Source organism: Panthera tigris, chromosome C1 (assembly GCF_018350195.1).
Source record: "Panthera tigris isolate Pti1 chromosome C1, P.tigris_Pti1_mat1.1, whole genome shotgun sequence".
Classification (NCBI taxonomy): Eukaryota; Metazoa; Chordata; class Mammalia; order Carnivora; family Felidae; genus Panthera; species Panthera tigris.
This window is the reverse complement of record NC_056667.1, coordinates 168,759,489-168,783,697: the sequence shown is the minus strand read 5'-3', so window position 1 is coordinate 168,783,697 and position 24,209 is coordinate 168,759,489. Positions and strand designations below refer to the sequence as shown.

The 24,209-nt window shown below is 37.3% G+C and overlaps 1 protein-coding gene across 8 annotated transcripts in view; it reads left to right on the top strand.

The window, feature by feature from the left end:
- Positions 1–4,028: 4,028 nt before the first annotated feature.
- The window catches only part of PDE1A (phosphodiesterase 1A), a 326,620-nt gene continuing 306,439 nt past the window's right edge, over positions 4,029–24,209 (top strand). For 7 of the 8 annotated variants that reach the window (XM_042994856.1, XM_042994854.1, XM_042994853.1 and 4 more), the window contains exons 1-2: positions 4,029–4,553; positions 6,625–6,735. In XM_042994856.1, coding sequence (XP_042850790.1) covers positions 4,477–4,553; positions 6,625–6,735 — 188 coding nt within the window. In that variant the 5' untranslated portion in view covers positions 4,029–4,476. The remainder of the gene's footprint in view (positions 4,554–6,624; positions 6,736–24,209) is intronic. The other variant, XM_042994857.1, reaches the window with a different exon arrangement.

The following is a 24,209-nucleotide window of genomic DNA, read 5'->3' as shown; positions in this document are numbered from 1 at the left end:
TTAAATTATTAAAAATGTTTATTAATTTTTGAGAGAGAGAGACAGAGCATGAATGGGGGAGGGGCAGAGAGAGAAGGAAACAGAATTTGAAGAAGGCTCCAGGCTCTGAGCTGTCAGCACAGAGCCTGATGTGGGGCTTGAACCTACAGACTCTGAGGTCAAGACCTGAGCTGAAGTCAGACACCCAACCAACTGAGCCACCCAGGCACCCCTGTTCATTTTTAATACAGCTATATAGTGCTATAAATCCCCCCATCCCAGGTACTGCTTTAGCTATTTCTCACAGATTTTGATATGTTGTATTTTCATCTTTATTCAGTTGAAAATACATTCTAATTTCCTTTTCAATTTCTTATTTGGCCCATGGGTTAATTAAAAGTGTATCATTTAGTTTTCAAGTATTAGGGATTTTTCAAAGATATTTCTGTTACTGATTTCTCATTTAATTCCACTGGGGTCAGAGAATATACATTGTATTATTTGATCTTTGTAAATTTATTGAGATTTTTTTTATCACCCAGCATGTGATTTCTTTTGGTAAATATTCAATGTGTGTGCTTTAAAATAATGTGTATTTTGCTGTTGTTCAGTGGAGTGTACTATAAATGTCAATCAGTCAAGTCTACTGACAGTGAGGTTCAGTTCTCTTATATACTTACTGGGTTTCTCTACTTGTTTTGTCAATTTTTAGAATGAGATGTATAAAATATATGACTATATGACTGTAATTACAAATGTATTTATTTCTCCTGAGATTTGTTTTATTTTTGCTTTCAGGTATTTTGAAGCTCCATTATGTGCATCTTCATTTTGACACCTTCATTTTTTAGAGGCCTATCTGTGCATTAAAAAGCATATTTACGGGGCGCCTGGGTGGCTCAGTCGGTTGAGCGTCCGACTTCGGCTCAGGTCACGATCTCGCGGTCCGTGAGTTCGAGCCCCGCGTCAGGCTCTGGGCTGATGGCTCAGAGCCTGGAGCCTGCTTCCGATTCTGTGTCTCCCTCTCTCTCTGCCCCTCCCCCGTTCATGCTCTGTCTCTGTCTCAAAAATAAATAAATGTTAAAAAAAAAAAAATTAAAAAAAAAAAAAAACATATTTACTACAATTTTTCCAATATTTGAAAAGCTTTTTGACCTGGAAATTTTTGGAATATCTAGTGTGCCATATTGTTAAAACTTTGCATATTTTCTGGGGTTTTACTTATCAATTTATTTATTTAAAAATTTCTTTTAAATGTTTATTTTTGAGAAGGGGGGAGGGGCAGAAAAGAGGGAGACACAGAATCCAAAGCAGACTCCAGGCTCTGAGCTGTCAGCACAGAGCCTGATGTGGGGCTCCAGCTCACAAACTGTGAGATCATGGTCTGAGTCAAAGTCAGACGCTCAACAGACTGAGCCACCCAGGTGCCCCTTTAGTTATCAATTTAGAAGTAGTGTGCTTTCATTTAATCAATGACATAATCTTTTTAGTTTGTTAAGGTTCTTTTAAAATTTAATCCTTTTTTTTTTCCTTGAAGCCATCTTTTTTGGATCCCCTGTTTCTTGTTCTAATTTGAATTAATTTCTTCCTAGCCCTTCTTCACAGAAGTAAACCTGGGACTTTGTTTTCAATCTCTATGGCTAGTTAGGTACAAGTCTCTGATTTTAGTCACTAATTACTTTTTGTTTCTCAAGTATACTGACTCAGGCAATTATTTTAGAAGATTATTTGAGTGGTATGCTTTCCAATTTGGTGCTCTTGAATATGTCATCATTTATCTTTGTCATTTGCTGGGTGCGAACTTGTAAGTTTAAAACTGTTTCCCTCCAATTTATTACATGGTGCTAGTATAACCTTAATATGAAAATCAATAGAGTTAGTGCTACAAATATTTCAAACATTTCACTCATGAATTAGGATGTAAAGTTTCTAAATAAAATGAAGACTAGCAATGCATAAAAACAATAATGCTCTATGACAAATTATTTGGAAAATAGCTCATGGTCAGTAAACCTACTGAAATAATTACACTTCAATCTGAAGGAGGAAAGCCATGTGATAGTATCAATAATAATAAATGCTAACAATTAAAACATTATTTTTTAATTCTAACAATTTAATAGAGCAGTTACTATGCTTCTGATACTGTTTTAAGTTCTTTGTGTATATTAACTCATTTAATCCTTACATCAGCATTATGAGAAAGATAATCTTATTATGTTCCTTTATACATGAGGGAACAGACACATAATAGTAACTTGCAAAAGATCACATAATTCTTTAAGTGAAAGAACAGGGATTCAAATTCAGGTAGTCTGGATCCTGTTCTATGCTGCAATATATCTTGGCATCCGTAGATACTGAAAAATCATTTTATAAATGTTTATCAACATTCCAATAAAATATTAGGTAATAAGAATGAAGGAACTACTTATTATAATAAAGATACTTTACCTGAATATAGAGTTAAAGCAAAAGAGATGGAACATATGAGAGAGAAGAAACAAATTGGATCAATTTTTACCCTAATTTAGTATTATTTTCTCAACTTCTCCCCAGAGCTCATATTGAACGTTTTGTTTTGGCAAGCATATTTTAATTTCCCAGTGTACTTTCTTGTTATCTTATTTCTCTGTCTTATGTCAGAATTTTTTTGGTTTAATTTTATGAATGCAACATCTCAAATTTTTCTAAACAGATTAATTAGGAAAGAGAAAAGTTGAATGCTATTCCCTCAGTTCTATTTTCTTCAATGTGATTTATTTTATTTTTATTCTATTTAAAATATTTTTTTAAAGTTTATTTATATTTGAGAGACAGATTGAGTACAAGCGGGGGGAGAGGCAGAGAGAGAGGGAGACACAGAATATGAAGCAGGCTTCAGACTCCGAACCTTCAGCACAAAGCCTGATGCAGGGCTAGAACCCATGAACCCTGATATAAGGTCATGACCTGAGCCAAAGTCGGATGCTCAATAGACTGAGCCACCCAGGCGCCCCTATTTTTATTCTATTAATATATTATGTAGACATTAGTTATAAACTAGAAAAGGAAAATGCTTTGAATTCTCTACATCAACAGAAATAATTTTTTGATGCTGCGTAAGGCTGAAAATTATATTGGTCAAGGATTTAAATAATAAGCTTTTCGGAATAGCTCATTGTTCAAATTTTAGTTTTATTTTATGAAATGCTTAATGCAACAATTAAGCATTTTTGTGTACTAAGGGTGTCATCAGTACACTAAGAGTTCATACGTATCAATATGTGACAGAAGTGAGATAGTGAAAGAAAGGGCAAGTAAGTTTCAATGACAAAATTCACCAACACTTAAGCAGAATAGTCCTCAATTTTTACATTGCAATACTATTGGTAAACTAGCCAATGTGAGGGCTTGAAATTTCTTCCCATAATTAGAAAAACATTTGTGCCCTGAAAGGGGTTATAACCTTAAGGACTAGGGTGTTTGGCTCATAAAATAGTAGTGGTGGAGTGCTTGCATTTTATAGAGATTTTTTTTCACTGTGATTCATCTCTGAGAGCACAGTTCAGATGTTGACTATCTCATTAAAGAACAAATCAGCTAAGAATTTATTAAGTGAATGTATCTAGGGTTATAAATGAAGGCACAGGGAAGGCAAAATCAGTACTTTCAGAGCAATAACTAGCTCATTTCTGACAATTCTAGAAAATGCTCACAGGGGTGAGGTTGCAACAATGTAAAGCTAGCTAAAGACATTACATTCAGCTGGAGTTCAGGAAACAACTCGTTGGAAAAAGGATAACTGAAGCCTCGGTTGATTTAACCTTTTCTTTTTTGAAAACTTCATTTTCTGCTGACCTTGTTGCCACGTTCTGTCCACGAGTGTGTAGAAGCGCCTGCGACCCCGTGGTGGTCCCTGCCCACCCGGCGCGGCGTCCCCAGGGCTGCAGCGGGTCCTGGGGGCGGGCTTCCGCTCCGGCTTCAGGAGGGAGCCCCCAGCAGGCTCGGAGGGCGCCCGCACCTCGCGCCGGTCCGCCAGCACGTGCCGAGAGGCCGCCGGTTGGGGGCTGGAGCGGCCGGTCCACCTGAGGTTCCTCCTGGTTCACAGCAGCGTCCCGCTCTTCCCTTTCAGTCTCTGTGGGATCTCAGTGCCGGTGGAGACCAGGCGTGACCCTCCGTGGCGGGGCGGCTCAGGGAGATGGGGCCGTGGGCGCACAGAACTTCCTCCCGGCGGCCCCCGCGTCGCACCCGCGGAGCCAGCTCCCTCGTGGCTGCTCTGGGGTGGTAGTGGCCACACGGCGCAGAGCTGGCAGAGGTGGGTTGAGATAAGACACCTCTCCAGAGGCTGGGGGTCAGCCCTGGGATCAATAACGGCGGAAGTGTGGCTTCCCGCGCCCAGGAGGCTGCCTCCGTCTGGTTAGAGAAGGTTCCGAGGCGAGGTGGCCACCGACAGGAGTGGCTCCAGTGACAGCCGCAGACTTCACCAGAGCTGGCTGGCCAGTGCTCCCGGAGGGTATGATACTGAGGGCAGCCAGGTTTTCAACGCGAGCCGCCAGCAGAAGCTTCTCCCAGGTCCTCTTGAGATTTATGAGGTAATGCCGTTACTTTTCCTTTTGTAGACGATGGTTTCGTTTGGAAGTCAAGGTTTGTGCCACCCAAATGGGTTCCTGATGAAAGGAATTTGAGGGCATCCTGCTCCGTTATTTGCAGGACATCAAGGGCTCTGGACGCTGTGAAAGTTTTCTGTGAAGTTATTATGGGAACCCAGAAAGGAGGCCTATACGACTCTGCCCAAATAGCGCAGAACTCTCACCTCTTCTAATTTGTAAATCAGAAGACACTTTTTTTTTTTTTTTTTTGAGAGACAGAGAGAGAGTGGCAGAGGGGGAGCTAGGGGCAGAGACAGAGAGAATCCAAGGAGGGGAAGAGAGTGAGAAAGAGAGAGAGAAGCAGGAAAGCAGGACTCACCAAAGTGGGGCACGAGCTCACCTGCAGCTGGGCTCATGTTGGCCTGAGGGGGGGCCTCAAACTCAGGAACAGTGAGATCATGATCTGAACCGAAGTCAGATGCTTAACGACTGAGCCACCTGGGCGCCCCAGAAGACACTTTCTATAACAATTTACAAAGATGCTTTTTACAGATATTATGATTTTGACCACCAGATGCGCTCAGTGTTTAGACACACATAGTAACTTTATCTTGGAAGGCCTTGTTAGTAAAATCATAGATAGTGCCCACTTTAAAGGGCTGGCTTTAAATCTGGGAAATATCTCTGTTTCTCCATTTCCTAAACTGTTAAATGGGAATATTACCTACCATTCATGGGGTTTTTGTAAAAATTTTAAAATGGTAAACTGTTAGGTACTAGGAACAGGGTCGGACATACAGTAAGTACTCAATAAATACGAGATGTTATCACGTGTCTACTACATATGAATATCGGTAACAGCAAGGTATCTTGTAGGGAAGAATAAAACTACATCTGGCTTTCTAAACAAGCAAGAAGAGATACTGCTTTTAAGTGTATTTTTCTTAGCAGCTTGCGGATAGCAATAGCTGTTGTGGAGCTCATACTCAGGGTCTGTGCTGGTTTCAAAGAAAGCTCACCATGTGTTGGGAGCTTGGCAGATGACTCAGTTCTGATTCCTTTTATGTTCACTTTCTCTCATTTTTCTTCTAAAATGCACAAGCGGCACAGCATCCATTTCTCTCCCTCTCTCCCTTTCTTCTTCCCCCCACCTTCACACATTCCCTTTACTTCAGCACACACATGCACACACGCGCACACACACACACACACACACACACACACACACACACTCTTCCACACTAGTTTCGTTTTATTTATTTTGTAACCCCCAAAGGATTCACGGAGCAGGCTGTGTGCAGCTGCCGTGTTTTCTACTGGTTAAATTGGCAGTTACCTACTGTGTGGAGTTGCTAGGAGAAGGTGAATAAGCATGATTACAGCATCATTGATGTACATAGTCTTTCAATAACAACCTGTGGAGCTCTGTGGTCTGTCTTCTGCATGGCTCTATGTGTTACTTTCTCATTGTTGCCATTAATTTTTATTGCGTTTGTTGTTAGGGCATGATATATCTTTAACTGTTGGTTCCAGATCAATGAAGAGACAAAAACCTTGGCATTTAAAACGGGCACTTTTTTCTCAGGGTGGTGCTGCTGCCACTGGTTCCTACCATCTGCTTTCTTATTACATCCTGCCCTCTTTCTATTGGTAGAAGGGAATTCAGCTTCTTCTGGTGCGCTAAAGTCATTCACGTTTCTCTTGTGCATAATAGATCTCGTAAACTGTAGGAATTCTGATGTGCTTCAGTGCACCGAACGGTAACAGATGAGCTGCTTTTGGGGAGAGCTGGAGCACTCAGTCGGTCAGTAGTACAGTAGCAGGCTCACATGTGCGGATTGCTCCTGTGAGGTCAGAGGATCTGTTTATACTGCTGTCTGCTTGGGAGGTTGGGTGATGTGAGCAGTGGATATGCCTGTCAAAGTCAGTAGCAATTCTGGCAGAGGCTGCCCTCAGCTTTGTAAATCTGCAGTATTTTGATAGATGAGAGATGCTACTGTATAACTGAGATTCGTAGTGGTCTGAGGAATGCTTGTTCTAGCTGCTGAAACTGACTGTAACTATATTGCCCTAGGAATATCATCATGGGGTCTACTGCTACAGAAATTGAAGAATTGGAAAACACCCCTCTTAAGTATCTGATAGGAGAACACACTGAAAAAATGTGGCAACGCCTGAAAGGAATGTGAGTAAGCTCTTTGCTTGGTTCTGTGTTTTTATTCCCACCACCCCACCCAAAACTTGACTATTAATATGACTAATTGTTCGTAATATCTGACTTTGTGGACTAGTGTTTCCTTTAGAAAGATTTTCTCTTAAAAAATAAAATGTGTGAGTGTCAGCTAACAACTTGCCTGAAGGATGGATAGTCTTTTTTGCACCTGTATGTGTAATGTAAAGTAAGGTAACTCCCTGAGAATTCACTTGACTGTTACAACACATGGTTTCCTTTATACATTCTGTATATATTCTTTAGATATGTGGTTTAGATATGCAGAAAAGTAACTAGAAAAGCTGCTTGCCAGGATACTTGTAGAAATAAAATTTCCTTCAGTAAAATAAAAAAGAGTACTACTGATACTTATTTCTATGTGATTAGATTTTGAAAACACAAGGGCAGGAATAATGTGATAATAAATACTTATATTCCACTGTGCTTCTTCTTTGTCTTAATTAATAATGTTTGCTTAAGAAAAAATGTGGTAAAAACACTAGTAGCATACCAAACTTATTGGAGAGTTTTGGCTTTAAATTAACCAATTCACTTCTTCTGAGAATACACAGTAGCTCATGGTATAAAATAGACCTTACTAACTTCGGCTAAGAGATGTGCTTATGTCAAACATGAAATGTAAGTACCTGTGTCAAACTTTAATTGCATTGCTATTCACCTTGCTATTTAAACAAGATTTAAGTTTTTTTCTGTCTATGCTACTAATTTCTGTTCATCTGTTCCAGCACCCTATGTATACATGCTTTATTTTAATTATAATTTAAAAATCAGGTTTAACATTTGGATAAAAATTTGCATTATGAATATATACAGGCCAGTGTAATTGCTCAGCATATTTGTAGTTCTGAAATGAAAATATATTTTCTTGTTTATAATCATAGCTGAAGGAATCCTATACCATGCAAAATAGAGATTTTCTAGGATTCATATTTCTAATGCTGCATTTACATACTGTTGTATAAATTGCAACATCTGAGTAAATTTAATGTGGTTGTTTTTATATCTATGATTTTTTTGAAAGAAAAATTATGTTAAACTTTGTTTAGAGGAAAAATTCCTTCTACTTTCCTCCGCTTGAATGTATTTAATGATGTTTGTATATTTAAGTAGTATTTTCTGTATATTTTCTTACCGTTGAAGTAACATATGACATTACAGTGCACTAGTATAGAGCTCACTAATAATGCAAACAACATTTAACAGAGAACTTTTAAAAAGGAAGCCATCTTACATCATTTGAATGAATTAGAGAAATATGTTTTCAAGATCCATTGAAGACCAGAATTACAGTTTTTTGGGGAGGTGGTTCTCTAAGGAAACAAATAATCCTATAAAAGCAAGTAACAGCTTACAAAATTAATTAGCATAGATGAAAATTAAACATTGGTAGTCATCAGATGATTTGTCCTAACCTAATTAGTAGATGAACATCTGTACCGGAAAAATTATAGATCATATTACAACCTAGTTTAGATTTTCTTCCCTTTAGCAGGACAGGATGTTTTTGCTTGTTTGTTTGTTTTGTTTGTATTTGTTTTATTTTTCTGTAGTTACTTAAATGTATGAAGATGTATGGTAGTGAATCTGTGCATATGTCTTAAAAAAATTGAAAAGTGACTTTGTGTTTACGTGACATTTTAGAGCAGTTATCTGACTTTCACTTTATCAAGTGATCTCAAAGATCAATCTCATTTTATTTCAGTAGAGTAGAGTCATTCAGCAGTAGAGCTTCATGATTTGATATCCAACATTGATGTAAGATATAATAATACATGCATGTACTAAGTAAATTTGGTATTTTGCCTCCATAGAGTCACTGAAGGATCATTTAGGGGAAAAATTACTGAAACTAGTTTTTTAAAAAATTATTATTATTACCAAACTGATTGAAATGACTGATTGCCTTTGCATCAAAGAAAGAAGGAATTTGCATTTTGGTACTATTACTTTAACTTGTACTTTGACTTAAGACATTTTCAGTATTCTAGGTTTAGAATTTTCAAAACAAGAAGCTCTAAATCTAAAATCTGCATGACTAATGGCAACCAAATTGTTTAATTATGGTCTCTTGTGTAGTCTGCATTCATAGCAGTGATATGAGGGTCTCCTCATTCCATTGCTGGAATTGTCTTGCCTATTTAAAATGTAATATTGATTCAAACAGGATTTTTAGCTTCTTATAATCTCTACTTCTAGAATTTCACTTTTTAAGTGTTGGCAATTAAAATTATGTTATTCATGAAAGCTATCAAACAATTTTGCAATAATTTTTTAGTTTGTTCAAAAGCTCAATGAGGACTTTTAGATATTTGGAAAATGATTTTTCTACTTTTACTGTATCTAACTTCAAAGATACATTGATTTATTTCAACAGGACATTCTGTTTTTAAGTAGGTTTATAATATGTACATTTTTGAGGTTAAATAAAAATAGAGACAAAGGTTAGTAAAATAAAGTTTATTCAAGTATACTTTAAATATGGAAACATGAACTACTGTAGGTAGATATTTATAAAAAAATATTTTATAAGCAATATCATATAACATAAGATTTTGTAACACTTTTTTTGAGTTGATAGAAATAATTTTTAAATTTTGTAGCACATGTGAAACATCAGTAAACTAAATTAAAATATCAATTATTCTCTACCTCTTTGTTGATTTTTTTCATTGAGTCCCTTTTTAATCTCCTTCATATAATATTTAATTGAGACACCATATTCGGTGATATGCCAAGAAGTCTCTTGTTCCTTTGTGGAAACAAAGGTGAAACCCTTTCCTCTTCCCATTTCTGATGTAGACTTGCATGCTTTATTTTATTAATTTTATTTTATAGTTATGGCTTTTTTCTTTAGCTTTCTTCAATCCATCTTCAATCCACCAACTTGTCTCTCAATATGACAGTTCAGATTCTACACTATGACTCACCATCCATGATGTTGGAAATATTAGCGAATGGCTATGGCATTATGCCCTTCATAAACAACACTTACAAAGAGTCATATACCTGTCCATACGTTATCGGTTATTTAGGACCTGGAAAACATTTCCTATTTCTTCTGCCATCTCAATACCTAATGAAATTTCTGGTTCAGAAGTTTTCTGTGACTCTGGGACCTGTACTAATTCCTGCAAACTAAGGACATTTTTCTAACACTAGTCTTTGCAAAGACTTTTAAGTTTATTGATTCTCATGAGGAACACTGATTTGAAGATTTTGATTATGTTTTCATTTATGCAGTTTCCCCTCCAATTTTAGAAGGAATTCTGTTCTCTGTGTCATGGTACTTTTTCATTGTTATTTTTAATGTAAAATTGCTCCACAGCTGTGGATTTAAAAGAAAAAAACATATTTAAAAAATTTTCCATGCGAGCATGGAACCTGATGCGGGGCTCAAACCCACAAACTTCAACATCATAACCTGAGCTGAAACAAAGTCAGACACCTAACAAACTGAGCCACTCAGACGCCCTAGAAAAAACATTTTAAGACATTGGTACTCCTCTTTCCAGTCAATGCCACTGTTCTAAGAGTTTAATGCAAGGGGCGACAGCCTTTCCAGAAAACTGTGATCAACTAGAAATTCCAGTGAACATGACATAACAAAAACTTATTCAGAGTGTTACCTTTTCCAGTTGTTCAACAGAAGGGAGGAAAGTTTAAACTACTTAAAACTACAAACTATTGACAAAAATCTAAGACTCATTACTTCATAGTAATTATTGCCAATCCTTTACGCTTTTATAAATGTAGGACTAGAACCTGTGAGAATTTTACAGTTAGAAACGGACTTAACATTTTTTTTACTTATATATATTTTTTAAAAATGTTTTCATTTATTTTTGAGGACAGAGAGAGACAAAGCATGAGCAGGGGAGGGGCAGAGAGAGAGGGAGACACAGAACTGAAGCAGGCTCCAGGCTCTGAGCTGTCAGCACAGAGCCCAATGCAGGGCTCTAATTTGTGAACCAGAGATCATGGCCTGGGCTGAGGGTAGAGGCTGAACCTAATGAGCCACCCAGGTGCCACTAAACTAACTTAATATTTGAGAATTAATTTTGCACATATAGATGCTTACCTCTGTATCTTGACAAGTGTCCAGATATTAAGATGTGGAATTGTGAATGCAACAGTTGAAAGACCTAAGCTGCTTTTTTTTCTTTTTTCCTCTGATGGGTGGTAAACACAATCATCAGTAATGGAAGCATAAAATATAGAGAAGAAGAGAGTGCAGGAGAAAGGAGGAAATGTGTAATAACCCTATAGCTAATTTAAAGTAACTGTAATTAAAGAGGGCAGTGTGTTGAACAGCTCTCAGATGCACTTGCCCAAACCCTTATCACCAAGAAGATGTAGCAGAAATACATATTTAGAATGAAAATTGGCAAAACAGGTAAAATGACAGGAGCTATTAGCACCATATTCCCAAACTGGAATTATACTTTAGGATAAAGCAGCATTATAGATTAGCAGATCTGATCCTTTTACTATCCTGCCTTCTAGTACCTTCCCTTAAAAGTTCAGCATCCTTCACCCTGTACCTGCTCCACATTTGGAACCTCTTTTCATACCTCTCCTTCTGTGGCCACCTCCCAATCAGCTTCAAGGTTGTCCCAAAGAAACATTGCGTACCACCCATCTGCATTTACTCATTTTGTTCTCTCTTCCCAAGGGAGCCACTCCTTTCTCCTCTCTCAGCTAGAGCTGCTTTTGTTCCCTGTGATGTTTTTAGAGATGTGTGGGGATGCTTCTGGTTATTGCAGTGCCTGAGGATGTTTCTGTATTCAGTGGGCAGCAGGGTTCAGGCATGATAAATGTCCTCCAGAGCTTGGGAAATTCCTTTTTCAGGAAGAATTATCCTACTCACAATGCTACTAAGGAACACTATTAAGAAATGCTCAAAGATCTTGTCTTAAATTTCACTTGCAAAGGAAATCCTTCTTGATCCTTCACACTAGGTCAGTTTCCTATATTTGGCTCGTAAAAGAACCTGGACTTCCCTTTTCATAACAAAATCTACCTTCACTACTGGACCACAAGTTCCTGAGGGCACGAATTATGTTCATTGTGTTTGCTTTTGGATCACCAGCACCTAGCACAATACTTGGAATGTGGTAGATCATGCAATAAATCCTTTTCAATGAATCAATGAATGAATAAAATTTGGAATCTTACAGTGGTTCTGACTTCAAAGTTGGAGGATCAGTCAGGTTGCCAAAATAGGGCCTAAGGTCAGGTTGGAGGAGTAGAGATAGATTCACAGATAGAATAGGGATGGAGAAGACGGGAGAAAGTAATATTTGCTTATCATCTACTAGTTGTCAGAACTTTCCAAATATAACATCTGTATGCTTACTTACTTTTCCAATGATTTCAAAAAGTAATTATCCTAAGTTGGTTAAATAGCTAGTGTCTGGTGAAGCTTGCATTTAAATACAGATTCATCTACCTGTAAAGCTTTTATTCATTTTACTTTCAAAGCACAAAAGAAGACATCCTCAGAATAGTTACCAAGAAAGATCACAGAAAAGGATGCAGTCGTGCTTCTGAAAACTTAGTCCATGAACTTTGTGGTAGACAGAAGAACTGCCCCCTAGACATGTCCATGTCCTAATCCCTAGAATCTGTGAATCTGTCAAAGGGGAAGTAAGGTAGCAGATGGAATTAAGGTTGCTAGTCAGCTGACCTTAAAATATGGAGATGAGACTGCATTATCCAGCTGGGCCAAATGTAATCACAACGGTTCTTAAAAGTGGAAGAGGGAGGGAGAAGAAGAGGTCAGAATGCTCTGATGTGAGGAAGACTCAACTTGTCTTGGTCAATGATGAAGATGGAGGAAGCAGACTAGGAGGCAAGGTATGTGGGCAACCTCTAGAGGCTTGCAAAAGTAAGAAACGGATTCTTCTCTAAGCCTCCAAAAAGAATGCAGCTTTGCCAAAACTGTGATTTTAGCCCAGTGAAACTTGCCTCAAATTTCTGACCTACAGAACTGGAGATAATATGTTTGTGTTGTTTCAAGCTACTAAGTTTGTGCTAAATATGATGCAGCAGCAGTAAGAAACTAATACATTCCTTCTGTAATAGAGTAACAGAGTGCTGAATCAACATGACCATTTTTATATTCTTACCCTCTCCCCTACCACTACCCCCCAACACACACTTTCTCACACAGACAGGATGCTTAGGGTGAAGCCAGTCTTGGCCAGTCTATGGAGAACTGGAGTAGATGCTCTTTATCTTTAGCCATTAAATAACTCCCTGTCTTCCATCTAAACCTGGTTTATATGCCTAGACCACCAATTTTCTGACAAAGCTCTGATATTGAGAGCTTATAGTAGATTCGTTTCAAATGTCAAAGAAGAATGTTTATGCTCTTTTTTGGAAATTGTTGATAAATCTTAATTTCTTTTCTCACATTGTTGAGTATATGATAGTTTTGATGGTTTTATCAGAAAAGTCAGCTTAAAAGTGTGTCCTTTAGTTATAAAAATAAAGAAAACCACCTCAAAAAAAACCTATTCTGGTGTGTAAATATAATCTTATTGTAAGGCTCAGTCCTTATATTATATTATGTTATATTTATAGAATAGATATCATTGAGGTAAAATACCTTAGAGATTAAAAACTGAACTGTGGAATCAGTCAGGTATTTTCTAATACCATCTGTCCTTTAGCTGTGTGGTCATGGAAAATGTATTAACTTTTCTAAACTTTACTTTCTTTATTTGTAAAATCCAATTATTTGATTCGTTCACTCATTCAGTAAATACCCACTGGTTGTGTACTGTGTCAGGCACTAGTTTAGGTAGATGAGCCTACAGTTTAGTAGAGGAAACAAACATCAAAAAGGTGAATTATAAAAAAAAAATAAGTTAATATAGAGTAAGAAGTGACCTTAAGAAAATGCACAAGAGTTACTTGGGAAAGTATTTTGGTTAGGAATGATCTATTTTAGAAGGTGCCTTTTCAGCTGAGACATAGACAAAACCTCATGAGATCTTGGGGTGGGGGTGGGGTTTATGAATGACACCTCTCCTCAGCAGGGGCAAAGTCTGCCCTCCTAAATGTGCTTTCACAGATGAGACTGTGATTTGTATAAGCAGAATATCCCTTCCTCACTCTCTGAAAAGGATAGCTTTCACCCCCAGGTCTAATTCTTTATTCACAATTCACCAACCAAGTGCTCTTCCTCCTTTGTGAAAGAATGTGAAAAGTGGCAAAGGGAGGCCTGAAAGGCTTTTTCAGGTGAAGGTTTTTCCACTTGAAAGGGAAGCATTTGGATCTGGGTATCTGCATATTGCCCAAATCAAGGTAGTGCAAATTAAATAAAATAATGTGTATAAGAAATATAGCACAGGGGTTGAGCATCTGACTTAAAAAATTTTTTTTTAACATTTATTTATTATTGAGAGACAGACATAGAGCATGAGCAGGGGAGGGGCCGAGAGATAGACACAGAATCTGAAGCAGGCTCCAGGTTCTGACCTGTCAGCACAGAGCCTGACGCAGGGCTCCAACTCACAAACCATGATATCATGACCTGAGGTGAAATTGGACGCTTGACCAACTGAGCCACCCAGGCGCCCCACACCTGACTTTTGATTTTGGCTCAGGTCGTGGTCTCACCATTCGTGAGATTGAGCTCTGTATGGAGATCTCAGCTGACAGCAAGGAGTCCGCTTGGAATTCTCTCTCTCCTTCTCTCTCTGCCCTTCCTCCTGCTTGCACACATGCATGCATGGGCTCTCTCTCTCAAAATAAATATTAAAAAGCAGAAATATAGGGGCACCTGGGTGGCTCAGTTGGTTAAGAATCCGACTTCGGCTAGGCTCAGGTCATGATCTCATGGTCAATGAATTCAAGCCCCACGTCAGGCTCTGTGCTGACAGCTCAGAGCCTGGAGTCTGCTTTGGATTCTGTCTCCCCACCTCTTCGCTCCTCCCCAGCTCACGCTCAGTTCTCTCTCTCAAAAATGAATAAACGTTAAAAAATTTTTTTAAAAAAGAAATAGCACAATACCTGGCACACAGTAACCTTCTCAAAACACTGTAGTTATTAATATTTCCATAATCTTAACCATTCTTATGTGTATATAAACTCTGCTATTTAACAGCTATATGATCTTCTCTAAGTTGATTGATTTTTTGATGCCTTAGGTTTCGTATCTGTAAAGTGGGAATGATATCATTATGTATCTCCTAGATATTAAAAAGATTAAGTGAATGAATCTTATGAACATCTTAGAACAGTGTCCAGAATTCAAGAATTCTAGCTGTTATCATTATTATTACTAATATTATATGGAAAAGCAGAATTCTATTTTTTTTTAAAGTAATTTTCTCGTCAGAATCTGTGGAGAGAGTGAGGTTGTTAGATGAGAAAAGAAGACCTTCTATTAGTTCAGTGGAGGTGCTCTTGCCAAGATTCCCAGGCTTTTATACTCAAGGATTTACATTTCCTTGGGGAAGGAGTGATGGGTGTGTAAGGAGAGAGAGCTGATGAAGAGAAGTGGGCTAGCCTTGGAGTTTCACCTATAGAATTGCCTTGATGGATTCAGCACCCTTTATTCAGTGTCATGTGGTGGACTTAGAATTGATTTTAGGGCTCTATAATCATGTATAAACCAGGACCAATCTGATTTCCTGAGTCACTCTGGCTTGAAAATCATTCTTTAGGTCTTTTGTTATCCCAGTCTGGTTCTCAATGGATTTGACTTCCAAGTAATTACTGTCATGTCCCATAGTCCTTCCTTTTGCTGATTCATTTTAGAAAATACAAAATTACCATTATAGTATTAGATTTTGTCCCTTATTCTAATATATTTCAATCAGCTAATCAAATGTAAATATTTGAGCAAGTCTGATTCCCATCCAAAAGGTCTGTGCTATAAGCCTTTTGGATAGGAAAGGGACTGTTCACTAACATCATTAAACAGATGATAATGTTAAAGGCTCATGAGAATCACAGTATTGCAAATATCTGGTCTGAGCAAGTATTAGGCATGATTATTTATTGTCAAAGAAGCACATAAAAGTGATAATAGGTCATGAGAGGCATATAAATGAAACATTATGACTTTTTTGGTTTCTTCTTTAAACTACAGTTTCCTGAGTTGTTTAAAGATATTGTATTTTATTTTACATTTTATAAAATAATTAAAAACATAAATTTTTACCAAATAGGCCTAGAAAATGCTCAACGCAGATCATTTCTTCTAGGTAAATTTTTTTTTATTTATAGCTACTCAGATATCCTTATATTAAGGCTTGAAAAAATAGTAAAGTCCTAAGTACAGTGTTCATAGGCTTCAAGTGTTCATAGTGTTCAAGAAAGTGTTCATACAGTGTTCATAGTGTTCAAGAAAACAGAGGTCAGCCATAATTAAACTCTGCATAAGAGTGGAAGATCAAAGGATTCTTGCAGTTTTGTATGAGTCAGGTGCTTGATGATTTAGAAGAAAATCAAAATAGATTTTATATTAGATTCATAGTGGCACATGTACCCCGATGTTTATAAGCACTTTCAACAATTGCCAAATTATGGAAAGAGCCTAAATGTCCATCAACTAATGAATGAATAAAGAAGATGTGGTTTATATATTCAATGGAATACTACTTGGCAATGAGAAAGAATGAAATCCTGCCATTTGCAGCAATGTGGATGGAACTGGAAGGTATCATGCTGAGGGAAATAAGTCAGTCAGAGAAGGACAGATATCATATGTTTTCACGCATATGTGGATCTTGAGAAACTGAACAGAAAACCATGGGGGAAGGGAAGGTGGAAAAAAACAGATACATACAGAGAGGGAGGGAGGCAAACCACAAGAGACTCTTAAATACAGAGAACAAAATGAGGGTGGGTGGGGCGGGGTGGGCGAGAGGGAAAATGGGTGATGGACATTGAGGAGGGCACTTGTTGGGATGAGCACTGGGTGTTGTATGTAAGCCAATTTGACAAAAATACTATATTCATTAAAAAAGGTGAACTTTCTAAGACTTGGTTCAAAATAAACTGCCTTTGGGGCAGGATAAGAAAATACTGAACAACTTGGGCATTAATCATATTCCTTAGTTAGCTCAAACTCATAATTGAATCATAGTATTAATCATATTTTATAATTTTTTTGCTTTATAATTTCTAAAAGATTTTTCTTTTGATCTGTGTGGTTCAGCACAATTATTCCCAGTTTTTCTGATGAGAAAACTGAGCCTCAAAAGACATTAAATGACTTGATCAATGTGTCCTGGGTAGTAAGGGGAAGGCCAGATTCCTAAGCCCATACTTCTTCCAAACAACACTGACTTAGATAATTCCATTAACACTCAGACTCACTATAAAACCTGACATTTCAGGAATTAAAAACTATTCTCTTGTTTTGATTTTTCCACAATCCTGCCATCTGTTTGCCTAGTTTTGCATACTCCAAGGGGAGTTATCACTTGGCAAATGCTTTAGATGTCAGAAACTCCCTGGTTCTATTTCTCTCCTTCTCTTAGGCATGTACAACCATTACCTCTTCAATCAGCTTATTTTAACAATGATCCTAGCTAGGATCTTCAAAGGAATTTGACTTGTCCTAAATCATCTTGTCCCTTCAGAGCTTGGACACTTATAAAATTATTTTAATTTATTTGGCCTTTGATATCCCAAACAACAGAGAAAAACAAACGACTCTATGTCTACGTAGTAGAGATACCTGGGTGTCTGTCTCTGAAGATTTTCATTTATAAATAAGAATAAAGCCAGGGGTTTTGTTGATTAAAATAGGTTATAAGTATTTTATAGAGTTCCTGGGTGGTTCAGTCAGTTAAGCATCCGACTCTTGATTTCAGCTCAGGTCATGATCTCAGTGTCATGAGATCAAGCCTGGTGTTGGGTTCTGTGTTGGGTGTAGAGTCTACTTGAGATTCATTCATTCTCTCTCTCTCTCTCTCTCTCTCTCTCTCTCTCTCTCTCTCTCTCTTTCTCTTTCTCTCTCCACCTCCAACCCTCCCCTGCTTATGCATGCGTGCTTGTGTGTTCTGTCTCTCTCAAAAAATAAACCTAGGTATTTAATTCTTGCTATGCTGCTTCTTCTTGTTATAAAGGATTTCATGCATATAATAAAGTTCTTTCCTGAAGTAAAGTGAGCTGAATCTTTTCTCTTTTTGTTTATTTTAGAAAAATCATCTAAATGGAGTTTATTCTGTTTCATTCCCCACAGAGAACATAAACTATGTAAAGGCACACAACATTTTTCTCATTCTTTTTAGACTGCATTTGGAGACGGTTATTAGAGGAGTTAAGGACCTCCTTTCTAACCTTTAGAGCTCTCAAAATCTCTAGTACACCCAACTGGTACTAACTAAAAAAGTGTCTTTATAAATGTGACTCTCTTAATATTTCATCCTCTAGCAAATCGCTGCCTTAATATCTCAAATTTTCCAAAGAGCTATTTCCCAGAAATTCTTCCATGCTTTTGTTCACAGTTGCAATATGGCCCAATTTGTGACTTCCAATAACCACTCTTGGATCATCCCTCCCATACTGACTCTGAGCTTGGCCATACAACTTGCTTTGGCCAGTGGGATCTTAGCAAATGTGACACAAGTAAAGATTTGGAAAGGGCTTATGCATTGGAGTATACTCTCGTTTGCCATTCTTTGGAACTCTTATACCAGCCTGGTCAAGCTTACTGAAGGATAAGCATGTGAAGCAGATATAAACCATTACAGTTGAGTCCCCTCTTAAAGCAACCAAACCATTAACTACCAGACATGTGAGTGAAGTCACCTGGGACTGTCTAACTTACTCAAAGTCATAAGGAAATAATAAATGTTTATTGTTTTTGGCCACTAGCTGCAAGATGGTTTGTTGCACAAAAACTGCCAACTGATATACACTCAAAATTAAGCTATTGGCTTCTAAATGTTTCAGATAATTCTTCTCTGGTTTTCACAGTTTTTTTTCCCACTACTACTCTACTTTTTTCCATCTCATCATCTCCTATCATTTACTTCTCTGATCCAATGAAAAGATTATGAAAATAAAAATTTAAGTCTCTATTTTCAGAAAATCAGTTCCATAAAACTCTCTTCCACTTATTTCCACCAACAACAATATCAATTGCATGTCCCTACTTACAATATTTCTTCCAATACATGATTTGTCAATGACCTCTGTGCTGAAGTTGTGTTCCTCTTAGGTTTCTGTGAACAAATGTAATTTCCCATCAAATAGAAGAGAAACGTAGAATCGTAGAATAAGGCAAGGAAACTGCCTGGTTGCATAAGGAAAGATGGTTCATATCCTGTTACCCTGGCAACAGGCACTGGGAAGGCCAGGGCTCCCCACACATCCTGTTGCCCTGACAACAGGTCATGCAGGGCATGGGAAGGCCCAGTTTCTACTCTTCTAGGCCTCTTCTTTGCAACCACAATGAAAAAGGAGAAAGTGATTTTCCATCTTGTTCCTCCTTACCTACATATTTCTTCTACTATGTGAATCACTCCAGTATAAGTTATCTTTACCTACATAGGGGAGGGTAAGAAAAACGTGACCTCAGTTTTTACATTCATAAGCTCTGAAACATTTGCTAATTTTTGATTGGGTCAAAGGAGTAAGTGATAGAAAAAAAAGAGAGAGAGAGAGAGAGAGAGAGAGGGATGGAACCAAAGCAGTAGGGGGTATAAATTGTGGAAACCAGGTAAGTAGTATATGAATAATGTGGCAGCCAAGAGCTAATTTGGGATATGTATCACTTAGCTACATTGGATAAGCATAGCTAATTTTTAGGGTGTTCATCTGAGAAAGTCACATATGTAAAATGGTTGTTTATTTTGTTACCTCTATTTTGTGGGCAGACAATGCATAACCAAATATAATAACATGATATGTTATAAATTTTTTAAGAACTTAATTTGAAATTCTGTATAAATTTTCATTTTTTTTCATTTTTTATTCAACTTTTCTTTCATGACATATCCTTTCTTACCATACAGAATTGATAAGAAAACAATCTGATAAAATTTTTGTTTTCCTTCCCTTGTTCTTCCTTAAGCAATCGTCTTGAAAATACTAAAGAAATAACCTTGACATTTGTTTTTGGAGCTCTATATTGCTTTGTCTTCACAATTAATGGTTTATATAAAATAGTTGTCTATTCAAAACTGACATATACCATTGGTTCATCTATTACCAATGTTTATCAATTTTTCTGTGAATTAAAATAAAAATTTAGTTGACTCCTTTGGTTTAAAGATGGAGTAACAGCTTTAAATTCTGTAAAACAGAAGTCTTTAACTTTCGTAAGCCAAAAGTCTTATTGGTGAAGAGAACAGTGCCTGGCAAAATCTTCTCTTAAAAAACATGACAAAGGGGTTTGTGGAGAGAAGATTTTGAATTTAAATTGAATGAAAAAGGAATTATAGGCTGGTGAAAAGAAGTATCTATGAGACTGTAAGCATATTGAAGCTGAATTTCTCCAAGACCAGGTGGGAAAGTTGGAGCCCGATCAGAATATCATTAAAGTCAGAGAAACAATATTCATGATTATCTGAGACTAGATTAGGTGACCCTTCTAGATACTCTATTTGCATTTCATGTATTATTGTTACTGTCCATTAATTGTTCTGCATTTTAGGTAATCCTTCTCTTCCTCTTCTCGAGGTAACAAGAGGAAAAAGGTGGAATGCATCTGCTTAATATTGTATCCTCAGTGCCCAGCATAGTATATTGCAAGAAGTAAGAACTGAAAAATGTTTCAATATAAAAAAAATAACAATAGGCAATATGCAACAACTTGACATTTGAATGATGTAGCTAGTAAAGCTGTAGTTCAGCAGCAACATTAATTCAGTCTGGAAGATCAAGAAACTTTTTTGGAGGGTATTTAAACTGTTTCTGGAGAAAGGAAGAGAATGAGGTATCAGAACCTGACCAGTAGAAAATACTGGGGATGTGACTACATCACAGATAAAAACAAAAACAGCAAAGAGAAACCTTATAAAAAGGAACTTATTATCTCAGAGGATTGTTGTGAGGGGTAAAAATAATGCAAAGTATACAGACCCTGTGTCTGGTGTATAATAAACATCTAAAAATGGTAGCTGTTATTGTAAATTTCTTCTGTGGCTCAACTATGTGTAAGACAGTATGCTTGTTTTTGCCCATTTCTCTCCCAAATATGAGATTAAATTTGACTCTGGGTAACTATATGATGGGTAGGAGGCAGAAGAGATTCAAACATTGACTGAATAATTGAATGACTGCTGCAAGAATTTAATTTCCTAAGTTCTATACCACTCATACTAGTAAAACTCAAATTTCTCTTTCATTATGTGGTTGAATAACTAGGATTATGTTGAGAATATCTTGTAGTCATGAGTGAATGTTCTGGCCTCATGTGACCTTGAAGCCCAGGGAATTCTGGGTGAGTGAAGACCCATTTATCCTGGGAGAATTAATTGCCTGCTGAAGTTTCCAAACCGTAGTGAGTCAGACAGAAGGATATAAGCTGACTGAACTTAGAGGCCATCAGGCTAAATACTTCATATTAGCTTCCAGCTATTTGTCCACTACTGAGTTGAAGACTAACTAATCCTCTGTTTGTACAGAGCCTCACAGAGAAACTTGCAAAGAAAAGTAGTTTTGACATTTCATGATGTGATTGTGCAATTTTAACAGATCTTGAGTTTTATTTTTACCAGACACAAAGTCAAGGTGTGTGATGAAGTTTGAACTAAAGTCATCATTTTCAAACTGTTGTTTAATATTTTTGTTCTTTGACTTCATCATGTCATGTGAATCATATTTCAATAAGGGATAAATATTTATAAAATATGTATCAAAAGATGCCTCTGTAAAGACTACCCATCTATCCACAGTGGAGTCGTGGGCTAAGGAGAGATAACATAATGCTTACTGACTGAATGTTCCAAAATGAAATTCACAACCAAAATATTAATATCCAGTTTAAAAGATTTCTTGGCATTATTCCCCAAATGACTTTATTGTATATACTTTCCCTCAATTTTACAGGAGGCATTATAACAAATTTTCTTTAAAAAAAAATTTTTTTTTTGAGACACAGAGAACATGTGAATGGGGAGAGGGGAAGAGACAGAAGGGGACAGAGGATCCCAAGCGGGCTCTGCGCTGACAGCAGCCAGCCTGATGTGGGGCTTGAACTGGCAAACCATGAGATCATGACCTGAGCTGAAGTTGGACACTCAACCCACTGAGCCACCCAGGTGTCCCCAAATTTTCTTATTTCTTACCAGAAACTGTTTTACTTTTCTAGATAAAAAATGACCATATGCAATGCTAAAAAGTATTTCATGTCTACCTTTATTGTATTTCTTTGATTTCTTATTCTATGCTAAAATAGTTAATGTTTACTTCTTATTTTAGACAACTTGGTTAATTTACTGATAGCTATAGCACTTGGAAAACAAGAAATATGATGGAATCACTTGAGAGCACTTTGGAAGTGGGAACCTATTTCCAGGCAAACTTAGATTCCCTAGAAAGAGGAAGTGTTTAGTTCAGAAATAAGGAAATAAAAAAATGTCCTCAATAAATTCAGATCATTTTGTTAAGTATATGTCTTGTGAGTAAAAAAGTAAACACTAATTTACACAGTGTAAATCAAGTCTTAGCCACTGATGAGAACTATCTTAAGAATGGGAGTCATCAGAAATAAAGTTGCAGCTTAAGCTAATCAGGACTATACTGACACTTGTAAAAATATTGAGATACTTTGGAAAGTAGTACTAACATCATTTGATTAACCCAACTCAGTGGACTTACTAATACAACTTACTTTATTTGTTCATTCAATGAACGTTCATCACTGGGTACATAGGGAGCTCCAGCATTATTCTAGGCACCATGGATACAATGATAAATAATAGAGTCAAGATCCCTCCCTTGATCTCTCCCTTCATGGAGTTACCTTTGGATGGTAGGGTGGATAATAAACAAGCAAACAAATAAACATGCAATGTAATTTTAATAAAAGCAAACAGGGTAAGGTGACAAAGTGTCTGGGAGGTTCAGAAGTTGCTGTTTTAGAAGAGCTGTCGAGGAAGGGCTTTCCGCAATAGCAGCTGGTAGAGAGGGATTTAATGAAGTGAGGACTGAGCTGCACCAAGGCCCAAAGCAATAGCATCCCAGACACAGGGAAGCAAGAGCACACAGCCCGTCAGGCAGGGTGCATGTGATATGTTTGAGGAAAACAAGACCAGGAGGGCTGGAGCACAGTGAGTGAAGGAGAGAGTGAAAGACTTGAGAAAGGAGATAAAGGCAAAAGGCAGATCATCTAAGACCTAACAGGTCATGATAAGACATTAGGATTTTATTTTCAGCCTGGTAGGAAGTCTTTGGAGCTTTGGAGCAGCACGGTGGAGGATCTGACCTATGTTTGTACAAGACTTCTCTAAACAGAGAGTAGAATGGTGGTTACCAGGGGTTGCAGGGTGGGGGAAATGTGGAGATTTTGGTCCAAGGATACAAGCTTCCAGTTATAAGGTTAACAAGTTTGGGGAATCTAATGTACAGCTAATAATACTGTATCATTTCTTGAATTTTGCTAACAGAGCAGATCTTAAGTGTTCTCACTACAAAAATGAAATGGTAACTATGTGGAGAGATGGAGGTGGTAGCTAATGCTATAGTGGTAATTATTTATACATAAATTTAAGTTTATAATTATAACTGTATTTTATAAATGTATCAAATCAACAGGTTATATACCTTAAATTTAAAAAAAAAAAAGAGAAGGCTTCTCTGGTCATTTTGTGGAAGCTAACACTGACAAGATGGGGAACAGGGAAGATAAGATTAGAATTAGGAGGATGTATTAGGAGGCTAAGGCAGTTGTCCATGGCAACATTCGTACTTATGGAGATAAGTGTTCAGATTTAGGACATACTTAAAATTAAAGCTGATAGAACTCATGAATTGGATGTGGGAGTGTGCGGAATGAAAAAAATGAGGCTTAATGCCTTGTTTTAGTGTGTGTGTGCATGTGTGTGTAAGAGAGTGAGAGAGAGAGAGAGACAGATCCTGAACAAATGGGTTTACAGTCCCTTATTTGAAACCCTTGGGTTTAAATGTTACCAAATTCTTAACTCAGATTTCAGGAAGGTAACAAGGTACCTATCCCAAAATTTACTAATTATTCCCAGAGGGGTCTAGGGTAGCTCCCAATGGATATTTCTGTAACAAAACATACAAGTATTCACTTAAACAAAGACAATAAATGGCCTCCACTAGTTCAAGTCAGGTTTTGCTTCCAAATGAGTTCAAGTCAGGTCAGGTTTTACTGCCAAATGAAAATGTTTGGTGTTGAGAACTTTCAGAGTTTCACAGCTGTGGGTAAGGGAATATTAACCTTTATCATTTCCTGAAATGGGGAAGATGGTGGTGAAAATAAAAAGCTC